This window comes from Choloepus didactylus, chromosome 2 (assembly GCF_015220235.1).
Source record: "Choloepus didactylus isolate mChoDid1 chromosome 2, mChoDid1.pri, whole genome shotgun sequence".
Classification (NCBI taxonomy): domain Eukaryota; kingdom Metazoa; phylum Chordata; class Mammalia; order Pilosa; family Megalonychidae; genus Choloepus; species Choloepus didactylus.
In genome coordinates, this window is record NC_051308.1 from 121,319,177 (window position 1) to 121,341,488 (window position 22,312).

Sequence of the window (22,312 nt, forward strand, 5' to 3'; positions counted from 1 at the left end):
GTGTTTTAGTAGGGTTGGAGCTAGGGAGTTGGCTATTCTATGCTAGAGCTCTATGTTCTGTTGCTCTGTCCTTCAGTGCCATGGCTATCCCCTTACCTTGAGGCCAGGTGTTGGCAAACCAGGGCCCCAAACTGTTTTTGTAGGTAGGTGAGCCCTGATCCACCTAATTTCTTCCTTTCTAACTAAATGAGACTCTTCACAGCATGAGATCAGGCTGATAACAAATTTCAAATGTCAAATTGTAATAAATTGAAATCGAAGCTTAAAGCCTCAAACCCACTAAGTTGAAACATTGGGTTGTTCAGTCTAAGGATTCTTCTGCATTATCAATGCTCCTCTGACAGCCCCTTCGGTGGTTTCCAGCCTGGACCACACTCCTTTCTGAGGAAACCCACAGCAGATGAGAACAACTCAAATGGCTAGAACACTTTCCCCTATATTTGTGCTAAATGTTTCCTTGTTTTCTACCCATGAAATTCTGCTCTTGGAATCACAGAGGATAAGCCCTTCCACGTGGTCGCTCTTGGAAATATTTCAAGACAGCTGCCATATGATTATCCTTTCCTCCACGTTTAAATTCCCAGTTCCTTCAACTAACCCTAAATGATATGGTTTTGAGTCACTTCCCCATCCTAGCCACTGTCCTGTGAATATACTCGTTTGTCTTCCAGTTTGTTTCACATTCGGGTGTAATTTGTACTTAGAGAAGTGCTGCTAGGTTTTTATTTTGACTCACGCCATCTTTATTTAGTGAAAAATACCTTAGAAATAAATATCAATGGTTTCCTGAATATGCCAAAATATTACCTGCTTTCTCAAATTGGACCAGCAGTTAGGTAAGCTTTCTGTCATTTTTTTTTTTTTTCTTTTAGTTGTTTATATACTTTGTCCCTTAGGTCATGGCTGATGGTAGTGTATCAACTACATTACCTGAAAACAATTTAGAAGATGATTTAAGTACCAACACTGAGGGCTATGATAGTTTATCATCTATTGACCTGCGTAAGAATTATCAACAAATCTATGGTGAACATGTTCCCAGGTAAAATAATAATATATTAATTTTATTTTAAATTCCAAGTTCAAGAAGCATTTTAACTGAATCCTTCAAGTGATTTGATTTTTATTTCTTCAAACAGATTTTTTGTTGTCTGTGCTGATGGATCAGGAATGGAACTTCTTAGAGACAGTGACATAGAGGAATACCTATCCTTGGCATATGGAGAATCAGCTACTGTAGTTCTCCAAGAGCCAGTACAGGAACAGCCAGGTAGACAACCCATATGGTCTGGAACTCATCATGTGTCTTCAATTCTCATCCACTTTACTATCAATCTACCCATGTGTGGACCTTTTCTACTTTTCTCCCCTTTTCTCACTTATCTATACTACTTCCCACCCATCAGGCCATGTCAACCCATTTTTGTTTTTGCTTAAATTTATGTTCATATCAAGCTAATCTGAGCATCGGCCTGTTAAACTGTGTATGAGTGTCTCTCCTACTTATGAGCGAAACACCCTATCTGTGTTTAGTTATGTACCTAGATGCCGATTTATATGTTCATTTCATCTTGGTAGGAAAAAATAAGTGAGATATCACTTGTAAGTTCACTGTTTGTCATTTTGACAATGTTTCTTTGAGGAAATTTAACATATAGGAAGTATACTTGGTGTGTGTGTTAAAATGTCACCTGAAATAGATGATAAGTTATATAAATTATGTTCATTGGGCATTTATGCTGTTTTAATCAATTTCAAAGAAATTGGTTTGTGACCAGAGGTTAGAGAGACATATTACATCAAGTAAAATCTATCAGCATTTGTGATGTGTACATTAAAACATAGATATAAACCTGCATGTTTTCTGTATACAAAAACCAATGTGCTGTGTCTAGGTTTAAAAGTGTGTTTCTTCTTACCTTTTCACTGTTTGGTGGAATATATTTTGTGTGTGTTTATGAATATACCTGCCTCCTTATTGTATCTTTTGGTGTACACATACATAATATAATATACCTCACTCTTTGTTTGTGGATGTAGAGAATGGGGGACTCTGACTGGCTGTGTAATGCATGTATGCAACTGTCTGAGAATAAAAATTTATCTCAAATTGCTTTGTCAATCCATCACATAACTAGTGTCTACTTGGCAGTCTACCAAATATCAAACACTGGTTTGGGTATTAGGAATTCAGTGGTGAATTAAGACAGTCATGAACCTTGCTTTCATGGAGCTTACAGTTTAAGGGGAAATGCAAGCATTTAACTATATAGTCCCACAAATAACTGTGTAATTATAACTTAGGATAGTATCTGTGAACATGTTTCTATGACAGCATCTAACAGAGGAATGTGGCATAATCTAGAAGGCTTCCCTAAAGACGTTTGAGCCAAGAACTGGTGGATGAGTAAAGGTTAATTAAGGCAAGAGGGAAAACTTTTGTGGAAGAGAGGATACATAGCAGGAAGTGTTAAGCATTTTAAAACAGAAAAAACAAAGTCCAAAGTAGCTGAACCATAGAGGAGGAGAATTGTGCAAGCTGAAGCAGATGCCAGAGATGGTTAAGTACTTCTGTTTTAATCCATGAGCAATGAGAAGCCAAAGAAGAGTTTTATTGTGAATTAACATAATAATTCACCCTGGCTGCAGGGGGAAGTCCATTCACAGAGTAGATATGGGTAGAAAACCTTGTTGTTGCTCTAGTCCAGGACAGGATCTCTCTGGGGCAGATGATGTTGCTTTGGTCTAGGGTAGGGTCAATGGAGAGGGCGGTAGTGAATGGACTCAAGAAATGTTTAGTGGTAGAACTGACAGGACTTGGTTATGGTAAGGATGTGGCTGTTGAAGGATGGTGGGGTTGTCAATTAATACTTCTAAATATTCTAAATCCAATCTCTAGGTGTTAGAGTGACTAAAAGTCTCATCCTTCTAATTAGATTGAAAGGTCCTTAAGCATAATCACTGGGTCTCGCGTATCTTTTTATGTAGAAGGCAGTTCAAAAAGTGTTTGTTGAATTTAGTGAGTACCTAGTGAATTTTTCTGAATAATTTTGATGGACAAAAGTTCTCCTGATAACTATCTTTGAACCAGGTGCCCTGAGCATCACCGTCCTTCGCCCTTTGCATGAAGCATCACCATGGCTAATGAAGAAAGAATTAGATACAATTGTTCCTCCTAATCTCCAGTCAAGGACATGGGAGACATTTCCCTCAGTTGAGGTATAAATTTTTCTGCTGAAAAGTCACTGTATTGGCATATTCACCCATCAGTGCACCAGAGTCTTAGGTCTCCCTCCCATATAATCATATGGTTTCATCCTTATATAAATTTTAATGGGTATAAGAAGTTTTATATTTGAAGATATTAACATTCTGTATTTCAGGCTTGGACATTTTCCTATAATATAAAAATATTCACTTTGAGTAACCCATGTTTATTCCATCTTCCCTGTCTTAGAATAACTGATATTATGCAATACAGAAATCTTCCATTCTGCTATTCCTTCTTTGTTAGTTTTAACACAAAATTCTGGTTCTCTCACATTCCTTTTTATCTTCTTATATTAAAAATACACCAACTAAGTGTATAATAATAATATGAAGGATTACCCACAGGGATTTGCAACTATGATGTTAGAAAGTAAGTATTGTAATTATGTCAGATTAGAGAAGCCCCACCTAGAGATTTTTTAAAAAGGAAAGAAAATATCTTGGGCAAAAATCATGAAGACCTGTACCTTGCAAGATTTGTCATTGCATTTCACGAGTAATTTATGTAATATGTCCAGCATATCATCAGTGTTAAGTGAGGAGGTTAATGTTCTTGAGTTATAATGATTTTTTTGCTTCCCTATACAATCTTGTAATAACAGGGTCATGGATAATAAGGACCTCCCACCCCTATATTTTAATTTGGTGGCTATAATCAACATGATGAGTTGAAGATGGACTGAATTCTAGTCTAATTCATTAATGTGATTTGGGATAAGTCACACTGGACCTCCATTTTCTTATCAGAAAGTTAAGAGGTCACAACAAATGGCTCACTAAGGCTATCTCCAAGTTGAAAGTACTATGCAATGACAAAAGTATATGCCACATCTGAGACTGATGAAGGAATTTTATTTTTTTTCCTCTGGAAGTCTTTTGCTGGCAGAAGTGGCCTAGTTCAGACATGCCCTGAGAGGTTAGCACTGGCCAGGCCCTGGAGAATGAATAACAAATTGAAATGAAGCACATCAGGCATACTTCAGCACAGAGGGCACCAAACCACCCACTCCTGAAAATCAATAATAAGGATAACATGGAGCTATGGGTCTACCTTAAGGCCAAAATTTCTGCCCAACAGATCCTGAGAAGACTTTGGAGGCATGCTTAATCTAGAGTGAGCTCAAAGATTGCTCAGGTCCTTGTGATACATTCTCTCAAAGAATGTCTCTAGGTCAAAGTGAACGTGGAGCCCGAAAGCTTGAGACTTCTTAATTCCAAACCAATATCTTAGGCTGTCTGTGTACATATTGAAGAATAGTTCCATGCATTTGGCATAAACTAGGCTGCTGCCGCAGTATTCTGGCAGAGCATTACTTAGCCCTCCCCTAAATGCTACCAACCAGGTCCCCCATGCAACAAAATCTTAAATTATTCAGATTCTTGGTAACTCATATAAAGAAGAAACTTGCTCAGTTCTGTTATCAATTTTTCCTTATAGTTCATAGGAGTTTTTGAGGACAGGGCTCATTTTTTTTTTTTTTTTTTTTCAGCTTTCTATTCCCTAACAAATGGTGCCTAGTGTAATATCTATATAACAAGTACTCAGTTAAAAAATAAAAGTCTAACATTAAAATATTCTGATTTCTTTGCTGGTTGTTTTGCTTTGTTTTGTTAACAGAAAAAAACTCCAGGACCTCCGTTTGGCACTCATATTTGGAAGGGCCTTTGCATTGGGTCTAAACAACTAGCAAATGCCCCAGCCCCTATACTCAGGAGTCCCAATGTGCTACAGATCCGTCAGTTCATCCAGCATGAGGTCATAAAGAATGAGCTGAAACTGAGGCTACAGATTTCTCTTAAGGTAATGGAATCCAGGTAACCTGGCCCAAGAGAATCAGAAACAGGGCAATCGTTCCTTTCAGTTTCCTAAGAAACCTGAAATTATATAACTTTACCAATATTTATCAAATGCAATGCATGACTGTTGATCTTCCAGAGGTTAGAAGGTTGAGAGGTAGAAAATATTTAATAGTTTCCATAAGATATAAGAAACATTAAGAGACCCAAAAGACATTGCAAAGATAAGTAACTTTTATATGTGATTTCTCAATAGAGTAAACTGGTCTAGAAACCTCTTGAAAAAGATGATACACACATTAATCTTATACTTGTCCATGGAAAAAAAAGATTGCTGGTTTTGGAAGTGGTCTAAGTACTTGTAAATATATGGTAATTTTATGATTATATTTATAACATCTCAGCACTTTTCATAGAACAAGGAATTATTAAATATTTGTGGAAAAAGTGAAATATATTTTTTTGGAAGCAAAGGATTAGACTAAGAATGTGACATTCATAGATAGAATCATAACTATTAGACCTGGAAAGGACCCTAGAAATCATCTAACCCATCTTTTTTCATTTTATTGATGAGAAAAATGAAGCACAAAGTTAGAAGCAGAGCCTCTCTGCAGTCCCCATACAGTTCTAATACCCTGTGGTCCTTAAAGTTTTGCTTTGGGACTTCTCAGGTCTTTGCTTTATTGACATGTTAAGGAAAAGACTTCAGAGACTTTGCAGATTGCTTGACCAGTAACTGGTTGTTTAGTGTTGTGAGCTTGTATATTCTTAATCTCTTTGTAATATTTCAAGTTGATATTGACTATTTTGGTGTCTCTCTTCTACCTTATTTGTTCTAGTTTGCTAATGCTGCCAGAATGCAAAACGCCAGAAATGGATTGGCTTTTATAAAAGGGGGTTTATTTGGTTACACGGTTACAGTCTTAAGGCCATAAAGTGTCCATCAACAAAGGATGCCTTCACTGGAGGATGGCCACTGGTGTCCAGGAAAATCTCTGTTAGCTGGGAAGGCACATGGCTGGCATCTGCTCCAAAGATCTGGTTTCAAAATGGCTTTCTCCCAGGACATTCCCCTCTGGGCTGCAGTTCCTCAAAAATGTCACTCTTAGTTGCACTTGGGGTATTTGTTCTCTCTTAGCTTCTCTGGAGCAAGAGTCTGCTTTCAACAGCCATCTTCAAACTGTCTCTCATCTGCAGCTACTGTGCTTTCTTCAAAGTGTCCCACTTGGCTGTAGCTCCTCTTCAAAATGTCACTCACAGCTGCACTGAGTTCCCCCTGCCTGTCAGCTCATTTATATGGCTCCAATGATCAAGGCCCACTCTGAATGGGTGGGGCCATGCCTCCATGGAAATATCTCATCAGAGTTATCACCTACAGTTGGGTGGGGTGCATTTCCATGCAAATCTAATCAGCACCAAAATGTCTGTCCCACAAGATTGCATCAAAGAATATGGCTTTTTCTGGGGAACATAATACATTCAAACTGGCACATTATTCCTGACTTTTGTTGATTTATTTTATTCTGCTGATCTAGGATTACATAAACCATATTCTAAAGAAAGAAGATGAGCTACAGGAAATGACGGTTAAAGATTCCAGAACTGAAGAGGAGAGAGGCAATGCCGCTGATCTCCTCAAGCTAGTTATGGTGAGAAAGAAATGTTTTCTATATCAATGTTTTTGCTGTTGCTTCAATATTAGATGCTTCATGACAAAATATCATAATAGTCATTCCTCTGCTTTTCTGATACTTTTGCTCCCTACTTATGATTTCTCATTTCTGTAGAAATCTGATTCCATGATATTGAATTTGCCAAGTACTTTTTAAAGTTCCTCTTTTGATCATAAATAATTTTTAAGGAGTTTAAATGAACAGTTTTTATTGACTTCAGAGAAATTGATATTCATTGAAATGTTGAATGATTGAAATAGTAAGGATGGAGAAAGAAAAAGGAATTTCCACACCTTAGAATGATTTCCATTTGAAAATAATTCTTTAAATGAAAGGAATTACCAAAAAGAAATCAAATAAATGTTGTATTGGCATTAGAAACTAATTCATTTTATCGTGGCTTCCAAAAAGATTATTTTGAGCATATAAAGTGAATTTTGTATGTACTATCATAATCATTAAGTAATTCTATGTTTGTTTCAGTCTTTCCCTAAAATGGAAGAAACTACAAAAAGTCATGTTACTGAAGGTAACTGGCATTTAATATTTTTCTGATATATATATTTACAAATTTCAAAATGAACATTCTTAACCACATGTATCAGTCATTCTCTGATCTGATAGCAAAGCAAACATGTAAATATCTCTGCTCTAATATTGGCTGTCTTGTATTTTAATGATTTATTTATATATTTAATTCTGCCTAAAATATAAGAACCATGATTGCCTCTAATTCCTCTTTAACTTTCATCTGTTGAATGAAAAAAATGTTGACAGTTGGCTTTTATGTTAACCTCAAGTATCTCAAGTACATAGAACCTAGTTAAAATACAGAAAGGAAACAATCAACCAAGCAACATCTCCCTTTCCCTGCCTTCCCACATCCCCCCCCCCCCCCCACACACACACACAGTTAATCAACAAATCCTTACAGTTTTACACACTATGTAGCTCAGGCAGTTTGCTCTTGGAAGAGATCCTCATTCAAAGCATATTTATTTTGGGATACACACAACCCTAGTAAACTTGGTTTTATGGTTTCATAGCCCACAACAGACAAGCAGTGGAGTTTTTTTGTTTTGTTTTGTTTTGTTTTCTTCACTTCTTTTTGACCATTTGGAAAAGGTCAGAACTGGGAGGCACGGGCCTCATTCAGTCCCCAGATGTGTTTTATGTGTCATCCACAGTATGGCTTGCACAGTTATTTTAATCAGGATATTTTTTCTCTTCTTAAAATGTCCCATTACCACATGGTGACATTTGGTTGGAGGTGGTTAGCTGCTGTCCCCTTTTGAAGGACCATGAACAGAATAGTCCCTCACAGTCCCATTGTCCTGTTTTTTACACCCTATTGTCACTCTTTTACCCGGGAGGCCACTGTAGTAGGATTACCAGATTTAGCAGATAAAAGTACAGGAGGCTCAGTTAAACTTGAATTTCAGATAAACATCAAGTAATTTTTTAGTGTAAGTATGTCCCATGCAATATTTTATATGGTAACCCTACCCTGGAGACATTTGAATTTATAATCTGTCTCACAAAGGAACAGACACAATAGAGGTAAACACATGGGTTTAATTTAATTAAGAAATTAAAAAAACAAAAATAAATAAACAAACGCATACACGCAGGAGGTAAACTGACACATACATATAACTGCCACTAAATATTAATAGTGGTGATCCTAAACCAACATTCCCCAAGGTATTTCCTAAAACACTAGTTTAGGGAACAGCTCCACCAAAAAGGAATTTGGGGATTAAATAAGGCATGTTGCCTTAGTTTCTTAGAAAATCACAATGTGCATTAACTAATTTAAAGGTGCAACAAAGTCCTAAAATAATGAAACATATTTAACCTCATGTAACTCAATGTTTCCCCAGCTCATACAACCACGGAACATGGGACATATTTTTAAAAGAAAAAAATCTCCTGTTAACATCCCATAGAGACCATGTTCTGTGGAATAAACTCTGAGAATCACTGCACAAATTGTCAAACAACCATTGTATTGTATTGATACCCTTAGATTCAGTGAGTAAGTAAATATTTAGGGAAACAATTTCAATAAACGGTTTATATTTTTAAAGTTTTGATCCTTCAGATATGAAGAAATTCAGTTAGGTACAACACTGCTTCCCCTAATGATGTGGCATAAATGAGGTGTTACTGCATTTTACATTTTGACTATGAGATGTATGTTCTCCACTAAGATGTTTCATGAAAGTTGTCTGCTGTTCTAAAGCTTGGTCATGGAAACTCTAGTAAATACTTGCAAGATTAAATGAAGGCTCTTAAAAAAAAATCTCGAATGAGTAGTTGGTACTGATTGTGTGTTATGCTTTAAGGAAATGAGGATAAAAGTTAAATGAATCTATTTTTAAAGTTGCAGCCCATCTAACCAAACTATACAAGCAATCTTTGGTCACTGAGCCAGAATGTTCACCAGAAACATTTACTAAAGATTTCTTTGAAAAGAAATGGAGGTAAGCTGATCCAGTAACATGTTATAATTAGTACTAATCATACTAATTTTGAAAATTAGGGTAATGGAGAGACATAGTGTCCTAACTATGGATGAGTACATCAACGTATTCAGAGTCCTTTATCTCCCATACTGTTAATACTTTATCATGCAAGGGTGATATTTTTTATTGTTTATACACCAAGAGCAAGAGTGTTGGCCCCCTTTTCATTAAATTTTCCTTTCCTTTCACATAGGCACACTAAAGCATCAAAGCAATGGAGAGAAAAAATGGCACAAAACAGGTAACTCTTTGCTGAAATATGCATAAGCTTATGAAAACCCCCATTATGTAGAGTCATAGAATCTTAGAGTGGGATAATCTGAAAAGTCCTACCACCCAGGCTCCCAGTTGTTATTTGAATCTCCTCTACATTTCTGCCAAGTAGTCATTCAACTTCTGTGTGAAAATGTCACTGCTTCTTGAAAAAACCCATTTGACTGTTAGAAAGATCATCTTCCTCTCCTAAGCAAGAAAGCTCTCAAGGTATGCTCTGTGCTTTAGTAAATTCTACAATAATAATAAATATTCTGAAACTTAATATAGACATAGTCATAAGTATTCAAGGATTCGTGTAATTCACACAAGGAATGTATTCTAAATGCCATACAGTTTAGTTTCCTTTCAATCCTTGCTGAGGATTCCAACCCCAGATCTCCTGGCATAAAGAAAGGAAGCCAGATATATTTATGGAGTGTATAGTAATACATATGATATTATTGTATACATTTGTGTGATTCCTCTTCATTATGACCCCAGGATATATGTGTTCCTTAACAAAAATGTCAGGGTTACTTTGTGGAATGTGTTGGGGAAGTGGTGAGATAAGACTTAAGTCATAAGGTCAAACTAGAAGGTATGTATTGTCTCATAGAATATCCTGAAAGAGTATCCAAGATACTGTTAACAATGACTGTCTCTGGACAAGAAAATTAAGAGGTTAGGGGGCAGATAGGTTGGAGACTTCCTTTCCATTACATGCTTTTTAATAACTTGAATTTTGTACCTGTACATGTTACCTATGCAAAAAAATTTAACAGCTCTATAGAGAGATGATTCAGATACCCTATAATTCACCCATTTAAAGTGTACATTTCAATGATTTTTTTAGTATATTCACAGAAAGTCAGTTTAGAACATTTTCATCGCCTCAAGAGGAAACATCATATCCTTTAGCCATTGCCCCCAACCTTCCCCACCCCAGCCCCTCTAAGCAATCATTAATATACTTTCTGACTCCATAAATTTCCCTATTCTGGAGTTTTGTATGAATGAAATCATGCATTATGGTCTTTTGTGATTGGCTTCTTTTACTTGGCATAATGTTTCCAAGGTGCATCCATGTTGTAGCATGTACCAGTACTCCATTCCTTTTTATGGCCAAGTAATATTCCATTGTGTAGCTGTTCACACTTTATCCATTCATCTGTTGATGATATTATATATAAAGATTTGTGAGCAAGTTTCATTGTGGGCATGTGTTTTCATTTCTCTTGGGCATATACCTAGGAGTGAAATTGCTGGAACATATGGTTATTCTATGTTTAATCATTTGAGGAACTGCCAGACTATTTTCCAAGGTGGTTGGACCATTTTACTTTCCCACTATCAGCATATAAGGGTTCTGATGTCTTCACATCCTCAACAACATTTGTTACCTCATATTTTGACTCTAGCCATCCTAGTGGGCGTGAAGCAGTATCTCACTGGGATCATGATTTGTATTTTCCTGATGACTTACGACATCTTGCTTCTTTTCATGTGATTATTGGCCATTTGTATATCTTCTTTGGAACAATGTCTATTCAGAACCTTTGCCCAATTTTTAATTAGTTTGTCTATTTTATTATTGAGTTGTAAGAATTATTTATATAGTAGGTTAGATTCAATGTCCTTATCAGATACATGATTTGCAAATATTTTCTCCTATTCCATTTGTTGTCTTTTCGCTTTCTTGGTGGTATCCTTTGAAACATAAAAGTGTTTAATTTTTGTGAAGTCCAATTTTTCTGTTTTTTTTCTTTTGTTACTCATGTTGTTGGTGTCATATCTAAGAATCCTTTGCCAAATCCAAGGTCATAAAAACCCGTATGTTTTTTTCTAAGAATTTTATAGTTTTTATTCTTACATTTATATCTTTGATTCATTTTGAGGAAATCTTTGTATATGATGTGAGGTAAGGGTCCATATTCATTCTTCTGCGTGTGGCTATCCAGTTGTTACAGAACTATTTATTGCAAAAATTATTCTTTCCCAGTTGAATGGTCTTGGCACTCTTGATGATAATCAGTTGACCATAGATGTATGAGTTTATTTCTGGACTCTCAATTCTATTTCACTGGTTTATATGGTCTGCGCTTGAACCAGTACCACACGATCTTGATTATCATTACTTTGTAGAAATTTTGAAATCAGGAAGTGTGAGTCCTCCTGTTTTATTCTTCTTCTTCAGAATTGTTCTGGCTGTTCTGGGTCCCTTGTAGTTACATATAGATTTTAGAATCAGCTTGTAAATTTGTACAAGGAAGTCAGCTGGAATTCTGATAGAGTGTACAAGTTTGTATATATTATGTCCCTCAGAAAAAGCCATATTCTTTGATGCAATCTTATGGGGGCAGATGTATTAGTGTTGATTAGGTTGGAACCTATTGGTTCAGTGTTTCCATGGAGATGCGGCTCAATCAACTGTGGGGGAGACCTTTCATTGGAGTATTTCTATGGAGGCGTTGCCCCACCCATTCATGGTGGGTCTTTACTGGATCACTGGAATACTTTAAAAAGAGCCACACAAGTCCAGACACAGAGCAGCTGCAGCTAAGAGAGGACAGAAATGCCCCAAGAGCAACACTTTGGAGAATGCCATTTTGAAATGCAACCTGGGAGCAAGCAGACAGCAGCCATGTGCTTTCCCAGCCAACAGAGATTTTCCAGATGCCAATGGCCTTTTTCCAGTGAAAGTACCCTTTGTTGATGCCTCTCCTTGAACACTTTATGGCCTTAAGACTGTAACTCTGTAACCAAATAAACCCCCTTTATAAAAGCCAATCCATTTTCTGGTGTTTTGCAAATGGCAGCATTAGCAAACCGGAACATAGGGATTGTGTTGAATATGTGGATTGGTTTGGGGAGTATTGCTATCTTAACAATGTTAAGTCTTCTGATACATAAACATAGGGTATTTTTCCTTTCATTTAGATCTTTAATTTCTTTCTGTACTATTTTATGATATTCAGAGCATAAGCTTTGCACTTCTTTTGTTAAATTTATTACTAAATATTTTATTCTTTTTGATGCTGTTGTGAACAGAATTGTTTCCTTAGTTTCATTTTTCAATTGATCATTGCAAGAGTATAGAAATACAGCTGATTTTTGTATATTGGTATTTTGTGTATTTTGTATATTGATCTTGTATACTGCAACCTAGAACTCATTTATTAGTTCCAGGATTTTCTTAGGATTTTTTAGGGTGGTGTTTTTAGAATTTTCTATATATAAGATCATGCCATCTGTGAATATAGTTCTTCCTTTCCTTCCTTCTTACTTCTTCCTTTCCAATCTGGACATCTTTTATTTCTTTTTCTTGCCTAATTTCCCTGGTTGGAACCCCTGGCATAATGTCAAATGGAAGTGGTGAGAGTGAATATCCTTATCTTGCTCCTGGTCCTAGAGGGAAAATATCAAATCTTTCACCGTTAATTATGATGTTAGCTCTGGGTTTTTCTTATATATCCATTATCTGGTTGAGGAGGTTCCATTCTATTCTAGTTTGTTGAGTGTTTTTATCATGAAAGGATGTTGGATTTTGTAGAATACTTTTTCTGCATCTACTAAGATGATCATGTAATTTATGTTTTTTATCCTATTGATATGATGTTCTATGTTAATCAATTTTCAGATGTTGAACCAATCCTGCATCCCTAGGATAAATCCCATTTGATTATATGTATAATTCTTTTTATAGGCTTTTGGATTAAGTCTGCTAGCATTTTGTTGAGGATTTTTGCATCCATATAGTTTCAGTTTGCTAAAGCTGCTGTTATGCAAAATGCCAGAAATGGATGGGTTTTTATAAAGGGGATTTATTAGGATACAAATTTACAGTTCTAAGGCCATAAAAGTGTCCAAACTAAGGCATCAACAAGAGGATACCTTCACTGAAGAAAGGCTGATGGCATCTGGAACACCTCTGTCTGCTGGGAAGGCATATGGCCAGCATCTGCTGATCCTTTGCTCCCAAGTTGCATTTCAAAATGGCTTTCTCCAAAAGGTGTCTCTCCACTTCTCTTTCTCTCAGCCTCCATGCATCCTTGCTTGTTCTCCTAGGGTGTTTCTCTCTAAACATCTGGGGGTCCTCTCTTAGCTTCTCCAGGGAAAACTCTGGGACTCATCTCTTTGCTTAGCATCTCCAAACATCCTTCTGTCTGCACCTCCAAGTATCTCCAAGCATCAGCATCAACACTTGTGTTGACTCCTGAGCTCTCTTACATACTCCAGTGAACCAATCAAGACCCACCCTGAATAGGCGGAGTCCACACTTCCATGGAGATAACCCAATCAGAGGTGTCACCCATAGTTGGGTGAGTCACACCTCTATGGAGACACTCAATCGGAATGTTCCACCCAACAAGATTGGGTTAAATGATCATGGCTCTTCTGAGGTCCATAACAGTTTCAAACCAGCACACACATTCATAAGAGATGTTGGTCTATAGTTTTCTTTTCTTGTGCTTTTGATATCAGGATAATACTGACTTCATAGAATGAGTTGGAATATTAATTCTTTTAACATTTGGTAGAATTCACTGATGAAGTGATCTGGGGCTAGGTGTTACTTTATGGATAGTTTTTCGATTACTGATTCAATCTCTTCACTTGTTATAGGTCTATTCAGAACATCTGTTTCTTCTTGAGTCAATTTTAGTAGCTTGTGTTTCTAAGAATTTCCTGTTTCATTTAAGTTATCTAATTTGTTGGCATATAAATGTTCATAGTATTCCTTTATAATCCTTTTATTTCTGTAAGATTGATAGTAATGTCTCCTCTTTCCTTTCTGATTTTAGTAACTTGAGTCTTCTCTCTTTTTCTCTTGGTTAAGCCAACCAAAGATTTCTCAATTTTGTTGACATTTTCACAGAACTGGCTTTGGTTTCACTAATTTTTTCCTATTGTTTTTCTCTTCCCTACTTCTTTAATTTTGATTCATCTACTATTTCCTTCTTTCTACTTGCTCTTATTTTCCCAGTGCCTTAAGGTGGAAGACTGGGTTACTGATCTGAGATTATTCTTCTTTTTTCATGTTTGAATTGCAGTTATAAGTTTCCATTTAAGTGTTGCTAAGCTGCATCTACAAGTTTTGGCATGTTGGGTCTTGATTTTCATTCATCTCACAGTATTTTCTAATTTCCTTTCTGATTTCTTCTTTGATCTATTGGTTATTTAGGAGTGTATAGTTTAATTTCTGTATATTTGTGAATTTCCCAAATATTTCTCTCTTATTGATTTCTAGTTTCATTTCATTGTGGTTGGAGAACATACTTTGTATTATTTCTATCCTTAAAATTTAAAAATCTATTGAAGTATGTTTTGTGGCATGGTATATGGTCTATCCTGGAGAATATTTCAATCTGTGTTCTGTTGTTGATGAATGGAGTGTTCTATAGATGTTAGTAAGGTCTAATTTGTTGTTTTAGTTGGCCAGGGCAAATACCACAGAACTGGTTGGCTTAAACAACAGGAATTTATTGTCACACAGTTTTGGACAGTAGATATCCAAAATCAAGGTATCAGCAGGCCATGCTTTCTCTGAAGTCTGTAGTATTCTGGTGGTGCCTTGCTGGCAGTCAATCTCTATCTTGATCACATGGGAATCTCCCTCAGTCTTCTCCTTGGCTTCTACTACTAATGTACCCAATTTGCTCTGTTTATAATGTTTTCAATCGTATTAGATTAAGGCCCACCCTGATTAAGTTTGACCTTAACATCTTCAAAGATCCTACTTACAAATGAGTTTACACCCACAGGTCCAGGGGTTAGGACTTTAACATGTCTTTGTGAGGGACATGATTCAATCTGTCACATTGGTTTATATTGTTGTTCTAGTTTTCTCTTTCCTTTTGATCTTCTGTTTAGTTGTTTTATCTGTTATTGAAAGTCGGGTATTGGAGACTTTATTATTGTTGAATTGCCCATTTCTCCCTTTATTTCTGACAATTTTAGCTTTATGTATTTTGGGGCTCTGTTATTGGGTGCATATATGTTTCTAATTCTTACATCTTCCTGAGAATCAACCCTTTTATTATTATAGACTGCCCTTTTTATCTCGAATGTATTTTTTTTTGTTTTAAAGTCTACTTTATCTGATATTTGTATAGCCACTTCAGCTTTCCTATGGTTGCTGATTGCATGATATAGCTTTTTCCATCCCCTATTTTCTATTTATTTTCTATCGCTTTGAATCCAAAGTGTTTTTCCAACAGATGCCATATAGCTGGATCATGTTTTCTCTAGCCTGACAATCTTTGCCTTCTGATTGTATACTTAATCCATTCACATTAATGTTATTGATATAATTGGTATTACATCAGCCATTATGCTTTATGTTTTCCATATGTCTCATGACTTTTTTCTCCATTCCTCCTTTACTGCTGTCTTTTACATTGAGTGACTATTTCTTAATGTAACAATGATTTTTTCACTATATTATTTTGCATTTTTTCTTTTAGTGGTTGCTCCAGGGTTTATCACATACATCTTAACTTATCAGAACCAGATTCAGACTTAACATTAGATTAATTCAAGTAATGTATAGAAATGTTGCTCCTGTATAGCTCTATTCCATTTTCTCCTTTTTGTGATATTATTGTTTTATAATATATATTATGTTATTAATGTTACAAACTCAACAATACATGTTATAATTGTTACTGTACCATCTGTCATCCATTTCCTTATTAGCCCATTACAGCTTTGCTTTCACCTACTCCTTTATTGGCAAATAAATATATGACATATATATTATATTTATATATATTATATTCCCAAGAATACATTATATACATATTATTTTTACAATTGCTTTTCAAATAAGTTAAGAAAGGAGAAAAATATACATTGGCAGGATTATTATGATTGCTTTTATTCTACTCTGCAGCCACTGGCCACATTACTCATAAGCCATTCTTCTGTTTTTTTTGTTGTTTTTTTTTTGTAATCACTGTAATTGAAATTGTGAAAACCAGAAGGTTCTAGCTAACATGTAAACCTCAGAGGAAATTGAAAGACATCAGAAAGGTGAACCATTACAGAGATATGTGGTCATTAGTCTTTTGCAATCAACTGCAAAACCAAAGTAACACATGAAAGAGTCTGAGTTCTAAAGTAGGAAAATGTGACTGATTCTAAAGGAAGTAGAAAATGAATCAAAACAAGTTGACAAAAAAATGTCTGATGGATTGTTTCTTATCAATTTTACTTCTAGAGATCCTATTGATTTTCTCTGGGACTTAGAACTAAAGTACAAGCAAATAATATTTTTAAATTTTCTGTATCTTCTTTTGCATCATTATGAAACTATCAACCAGGAAGGATATTGAAGAAACGCAGAAATACCTACTGGATATTAAGAATCATGTAATACCACCCTACTTCAAATCTGAACTAAGCAACGTATATCAGTCTCAGGTAATTGATTGTAATAAACTACAGATGAATCACTCTTTATAAAATTTGATACAATGCATATGTAATCTACATTTCCTGACATTTTAAAATTCTTTCCTTCATTGACTTAACTGAATAATTAGCACCCTTCAAATTTATATCCTGACATGCACATGAAAGAGAAGACAAATTTCAGGTCATACACCTAAGTAGAGGTTCTCTGCCAATGTATTACTACCACTCCCCCCTCCTTGCCTTGCCTTATTGACTAATTAACCTCTCCCATCTATTTCAAGTCCTTATGGGGAGGGGGTGTCAAATCCTCCCTATCAGTGATTCTTCTCTGATGATGAATCCTATCTTGAAGATTTCCTTGTCCACCAGCTGCTGAGATAGTATTGTGCCTTTGTGAGTTCTTGCGACCCCATCCAGGTACAGTGTTCTACTCCTCTTCTGTGTGAGCCTAAAACTGGGACCACAGGAAAACCCAACCTCCCCTCACTGGCGTAGAGTTCACTGAAACCCTGAAGAAGAATGAATATTTTCATGTGTTTACCACTCTCTGCATTTCTATGAAACTTCCAGTGCTATTATTAATTAGAGGCCTCCTGAGAATAAATTATAGTACGTTATGATCAATTAGCAAAAGTTAGAATTGTTAATCAACTACTGAAGGAATTTTAGTTTGTGTGCTTTATTTTGAGGGCCTTAAAATGCACTTTCATCATTATTCATCAATTTAATATGCTTTGGCAGTTGCCTTTCAGCCATGTATAACTCTAAAATAAGTCTTCTGGTTTTTCCTTTAAGTATAATTATCTGGATGCCCTTTCCAAGAAACTTCCTCCTTTCACAAAGAAAGATGAAGATGCAAACAAAACAGCTGTTCAGAACATACGTGATCTTCATCCAGGTAATATGTTAGTATAGCTCTTTTTCCTGTTAAAAGTGCTTAACTGAAAGGTATCTCACAGTGGCCTCTTAGAACATAACTAGTTCCTACCATCTTTTGTCTAAATAAGAGCTGATGATATAACCAACTTTGATCTGCATATCACAGATTTGGCTGAGTTATGTGAAGAAACCAATATCTAAATAAAATTTAGTTTTCTTCATGAATGCTTAAAATTTACTACAAAACACTCAGAAAACTTGACTAATTTAAAAATCTATGGAGTAATGAAATTCACATGCTATGAAAGTACCACCCCAATGTATAAATTACTAATTGTAGAGGAAATGTATCATTACAATGAAGAAATATGGCAATCTCCACCTTAACCAAGTGATCAAATTTAGATCACCAATAATGAGACAACCTAACATCATGTGCTTTCTCATGTAATGAAATATTAAGTGTATATTGTCTATGCAGAATTCATGCCAAAATCTTTAACCTGATATAATCAAGAGGAAACAATAAGACAAATCCAGAATGTAGACATTCTGTAGGACATTCGGTCTGGACTCTTCAAGAATCTGTCACTAAAACAAAAAAGAGGGGGTGATTGTTCAAGATCAAAAGAGACTAATGAGACATAAAAACTAAATACCGTACATAAACCTTGATTGGATCCTGGACTGAGGGGAAAAAACAGCTATGAAAGATATTTTGGAGAAATTTCTGAAGTCTGATTAGGGGACTATATATTATAGGATATTGTGGAATTATTCTTAATTTTCTTGGGCATGATGATGGCATGGTGGGTAAGTAGCAGAATGTCTTCATTCTCAGGAGGTGCATGCTGCAGAATTTAGGGATGAAATGAAATTAGCTACGGGATAGGTTTCCCCAGATAAGGGAACTTCCTTCTGTACAATACAAGAAGTTCAGCTCCCTAGAATGAGCATAGCCAAAGAAAACATCTAACTCGGGACAATTAAGACAAAATAAGATTGCAAAGCAAAGATTAAGGATACAACAGTGACTTTAAATTTGGGGGGGAGAAAGCAGGAGTTACAAGCTGATGTCCTTGTGCTGCCACCCAGATTCCTTGCACACACAACAGACAATACAAATCAATTACAGCCTATTTTTCCCTTGAAACAGGGCAAGATTGCCTAGGTTTTTATCAGCACAGTAACCCAGGCAGCAACTACCATTCCTTGGCACACAAGTTGAAATGTTTTTGTCTCCCCAGGCCTAGATATATTTCTTTAAAATTTGTTTCAGAGTGCACCTGTTTCTTGAAGAGATACATTTTATTAAAGGGATACATTTTCATGGTAATAAATGGAATCAAGATTAGAAACTTATTTTTATTACACTGTTGCCTGCCAGGTAAAAGCAGACCCAGATTACTTGGCCCCTGCTTCATAACCCAACGAGGTGATGACTACCATATACTTAGAATGCCCAGAAAAAATGAACCACTTCCTAGGGAGTGTGATATCTGCAGATACTGTCCTGTTTCTTAAAGGCAAACACTGCATCATATAAGGAAGAATCTCTACCTCTTAATGTCCTTCTTATATTTAGTCTTTCTAAGGAGGTCAAGGAAAAACAACTTGTTCATTGTAAAGAAGAGTACAAATATTAGTAGTCATATCATTGTCAAAACATCACTTTATAATATTTATTTTGGGCTTTCTAGATTCCATGCCACAAAAGGTTTCAGAACAGGAATCCTCAGATATGCTTAGTCTTCCAAAATCAGAGCATCCTGTGCATATCAAGGAGTCCACTGGCCATAGTCAAGCTGAAAATTTAACAAAATCTACCAAAGGTATGACAGTCATTTGATTTATCTCATTGTTTCTCAAAACTGAATATATTATGTTATTTTGGAGTATGAAAAATGGCACTGGGGGCTGAGGCTATGGTTGGTTGTTTCAGGAAAAATTCAGAAGGGTCTTGGAGTCTGGAGCTATGGAGCTTTGTGAGCCATTTTAGCACATTGAAGTATGTCAAAAAATATTTGAGAATAACTCTAAATTTCTGATTGAAGGAAAGAAATTACAAATTCTTTTTAAGATTTGTTATTTTGTTTTATTTTATCTTTCATGGTTCTGAGAGTTGGTGTGATTTACAGCAAGTTGAAGGCCCTGAGGGGATAAGAAACAGAAAAAAGGCATATGGCTAGAATAAAATGAGCAAAGGAAAAGGTGGTAGAAGATGAGGTCAGAAAGCCGAGCAGAGATGAGATCATGTAATACTGCATAGGAAGTTTTGAGTTTTATTCTAACTGCAGGACTAACATATTTTTAGGAGAAAACTGGTAGCTGTATTAATAATGGCTTGTGGCAAGGGAAAGAACGAGTGGGAAAAAGTAGAAACGGGACCAGTGAGAAGGTACTTAAAGTAATCCAGGTGAGGGTTGATGAAGACCAGGATAATCTGGTGGAGGTGGAGATGGTAAGAAGTGAGTTAACTGGAAATAGAGTATGCAGGTAGAGCCAATAGTACTTGCTGATTGATTGGATGTGGAGGTAAGAAAAAGGAATCAAGGATGATTCCTAGGTTTTTAACTTATGCAACCAGTTGTGAGTCCGAGAATTGTGTTCCTGACAAGTTTCCAGGTGATGCTGGTGCTGCTGGTCTAGGATCACATTTTGAGGTATACTTCCTTAAAGCAAAATCTAGAACATATAAAATGGGCAAAGGAGGAGGAGCCAGGAAAGACAGCTGAGAAGAAGCCAGGAAATAGAAGAGAAGCAGAAGAGTAGAGATTACAGAGTCCAGGAGGAGTGTTGCAAGTGTATTAAATGCTCCTGAAAGGTGGAGCAAGATAAAGAATAACACACAATTTGATAAGATGGAGATCACTGGTGACCCTGACAAGAGGGTTTGCAGGGCCTGAAAGGGTCTTGAAGCCCAGGTGAAGACTGAACTGAGGAGGAATCAACAGCAGCAAGAATACATTATCTTTACCCAAGAGTTTTGTTGAAAAGAATGGAGAAATGGAATTGCGGCGAGAGGGTATGTGTGATCAAGGGAGATATTCTTTTTAAAGATTAGACATAGTAGAGTATTTGAGTCTCAAATGGTAGTAATTCAGTAGCAAGAGAGAACTTAAAAAAAAGTCTTAAAGAGAGAGAACTTGATGATGCATGGGGTGTTATGGATTGAATTGTGTCCCCCCATAAAACATATGTTGAAGTCCTAACCTCTGGTACTTATGAATGTGTCCTTATTTGAAAATAGGGTCTTGCACATGTAATCAAGTTGAGATGAGGTCACACTGGATTAGGAAGGGCCCTATTCAGTCTGACTGATGTTCTTACAAGAAGAGCAGAAGAGACACAGAATAGACAAAAATGTCATGTGAAGATGGAGACATAGACTGGAGTTAAGCTGCCACAGCCCATGAATGCCAAGGATTGCCAGTAACTGCCAGAAGCTAGAAAAAGAGAAAGTAGGATCCTCTCCTAGAGCCTTCAGAAAGAGCATGGCCCTGCTGACACCTTGATTTCAGATTTCTGGCCTCCAGCACTGTTGGAGAATAAGTTTCAGTTTTTTTGAGCCACTCCATTTGTTGTTCTTGTTTTGACAGCTCTAGCAAAATAATACAAGGAGAGGGGGCGTGATTGCAAGAGTTTGAAAGAACATGACATCTGGTGCAAATCCCGAGTGGCCGAGTTGACTTTGTATGTATCATCTAGAGTGATAGAAGAGAAGAGAGAGAATAGGGAGACATTTGCAGGTGTATTGATATATTTGGTATTGGAAAGATGAGCGTTCCTGTCTGATTGCAAAGGAGTGGATATAATGATGGAATATAAAATTCATTCCAGATAAACAGAAAAGCAGGAACAAGAAGAGGGTGACTGATGGTAAATTATGATACTGGCAGTTGGTTAGAGGACCCAATGAGGTCAAATAATTGCTTGTTGGATATTATAGAGTGAACAAGCTAGAAGAATAGGAGATGCTGATCAGAGACAGGAAAGTTTAAAACCAATATTTTGGAAGTGGTAAAATTATTGATGTTTGGCAAAGTCAGAGATACAACTATGGACTTCCTGAGTGCAGAAGAGGAAAATGTGAAGAAACAGGATGGATAAGGAACAGAGGGTATAGGGTGTTGGATGGATCATCCAGGTGATGTTACCTAGAAAGATGAAGTGGAAGACCTGGGGAAGACCATTCCAGGTGTTAAAATCCCCAATGAATGGAGGAAATGATTGAGAGATCAGTAAATGACAGCTACTTGAATAATAGGCAATACATGATCTTGGAAGGAGTGGAATTTTGGAAGGATGAAGGAAAACCGTTTTTAAAGCAAGAAGGACACTTACTGCACCGTCAGGCACTGAGATACTTGAGAAAAGAGATAATAATATTACTCCATGATAAATGGCAAATTAAATTTTGATATAAATACTCATATTTAAAGAAGTTCAGAGTAGGACAAAATTAACAAAAGTTGGAGAAAGCTTGATGGA

The 22,312-nt window shown here is 36.2% G+C and overlaps 1 protein-coding gene across 4 annotated transcripts in view; it reads left to right on the forward strand.

The window, feature by feature from the left end:
* The window catches only part of SPAG17 (sperm associated antigen 17), a 281,073-nt gene that overhangs the window by 221,610 nt on the left and 37,151 nt on the right, over positions 1-22,312 (forward strand). For all 4 annotated transcript variants that reach the window (XM_037826256.1, XM_037826259.1, XM_037826258.1 and 1 more), the window contains 11 exons: positions 897-1,042; positions 1,140-1,270; positions 3,092-3,219; positions 4,889-5,071; positions 6,606-6,719; positions 7,227-7,272; positions 9,130-9,229; positions 9,465-9,512; positions 16,849-16,948; positions 17,738-17,840; positions 19,522-19,653. In XM_037826256.1, coding sequence (XP_037682184.1) covers positions 897-1,042; positions 1,140-1,270; positions 3,092-3,219; positions 4,889-5,071; positions 6,606-6,719; positions 7,227-7,272; positions 9,130-9,229; positions 9,465-9,512; positions 16,849-16,948; positions 17,738-17,840; positions 19,522-19,653 — 1,231 coding nt within the window. The remainder of the gene's footprint in view (positions 1-896; positions 1,043-1,139; positions 1,271-3,091; positions 3,220-4,888; positions 5,072-6,605; positions 6,720-7,226; positions 7,273-9,129; positions 9,230-9,464; positions 9,513-16,848; positions 16,949-17,737; positions 17,841-19,521; positions 19,654-22,312) is intronic.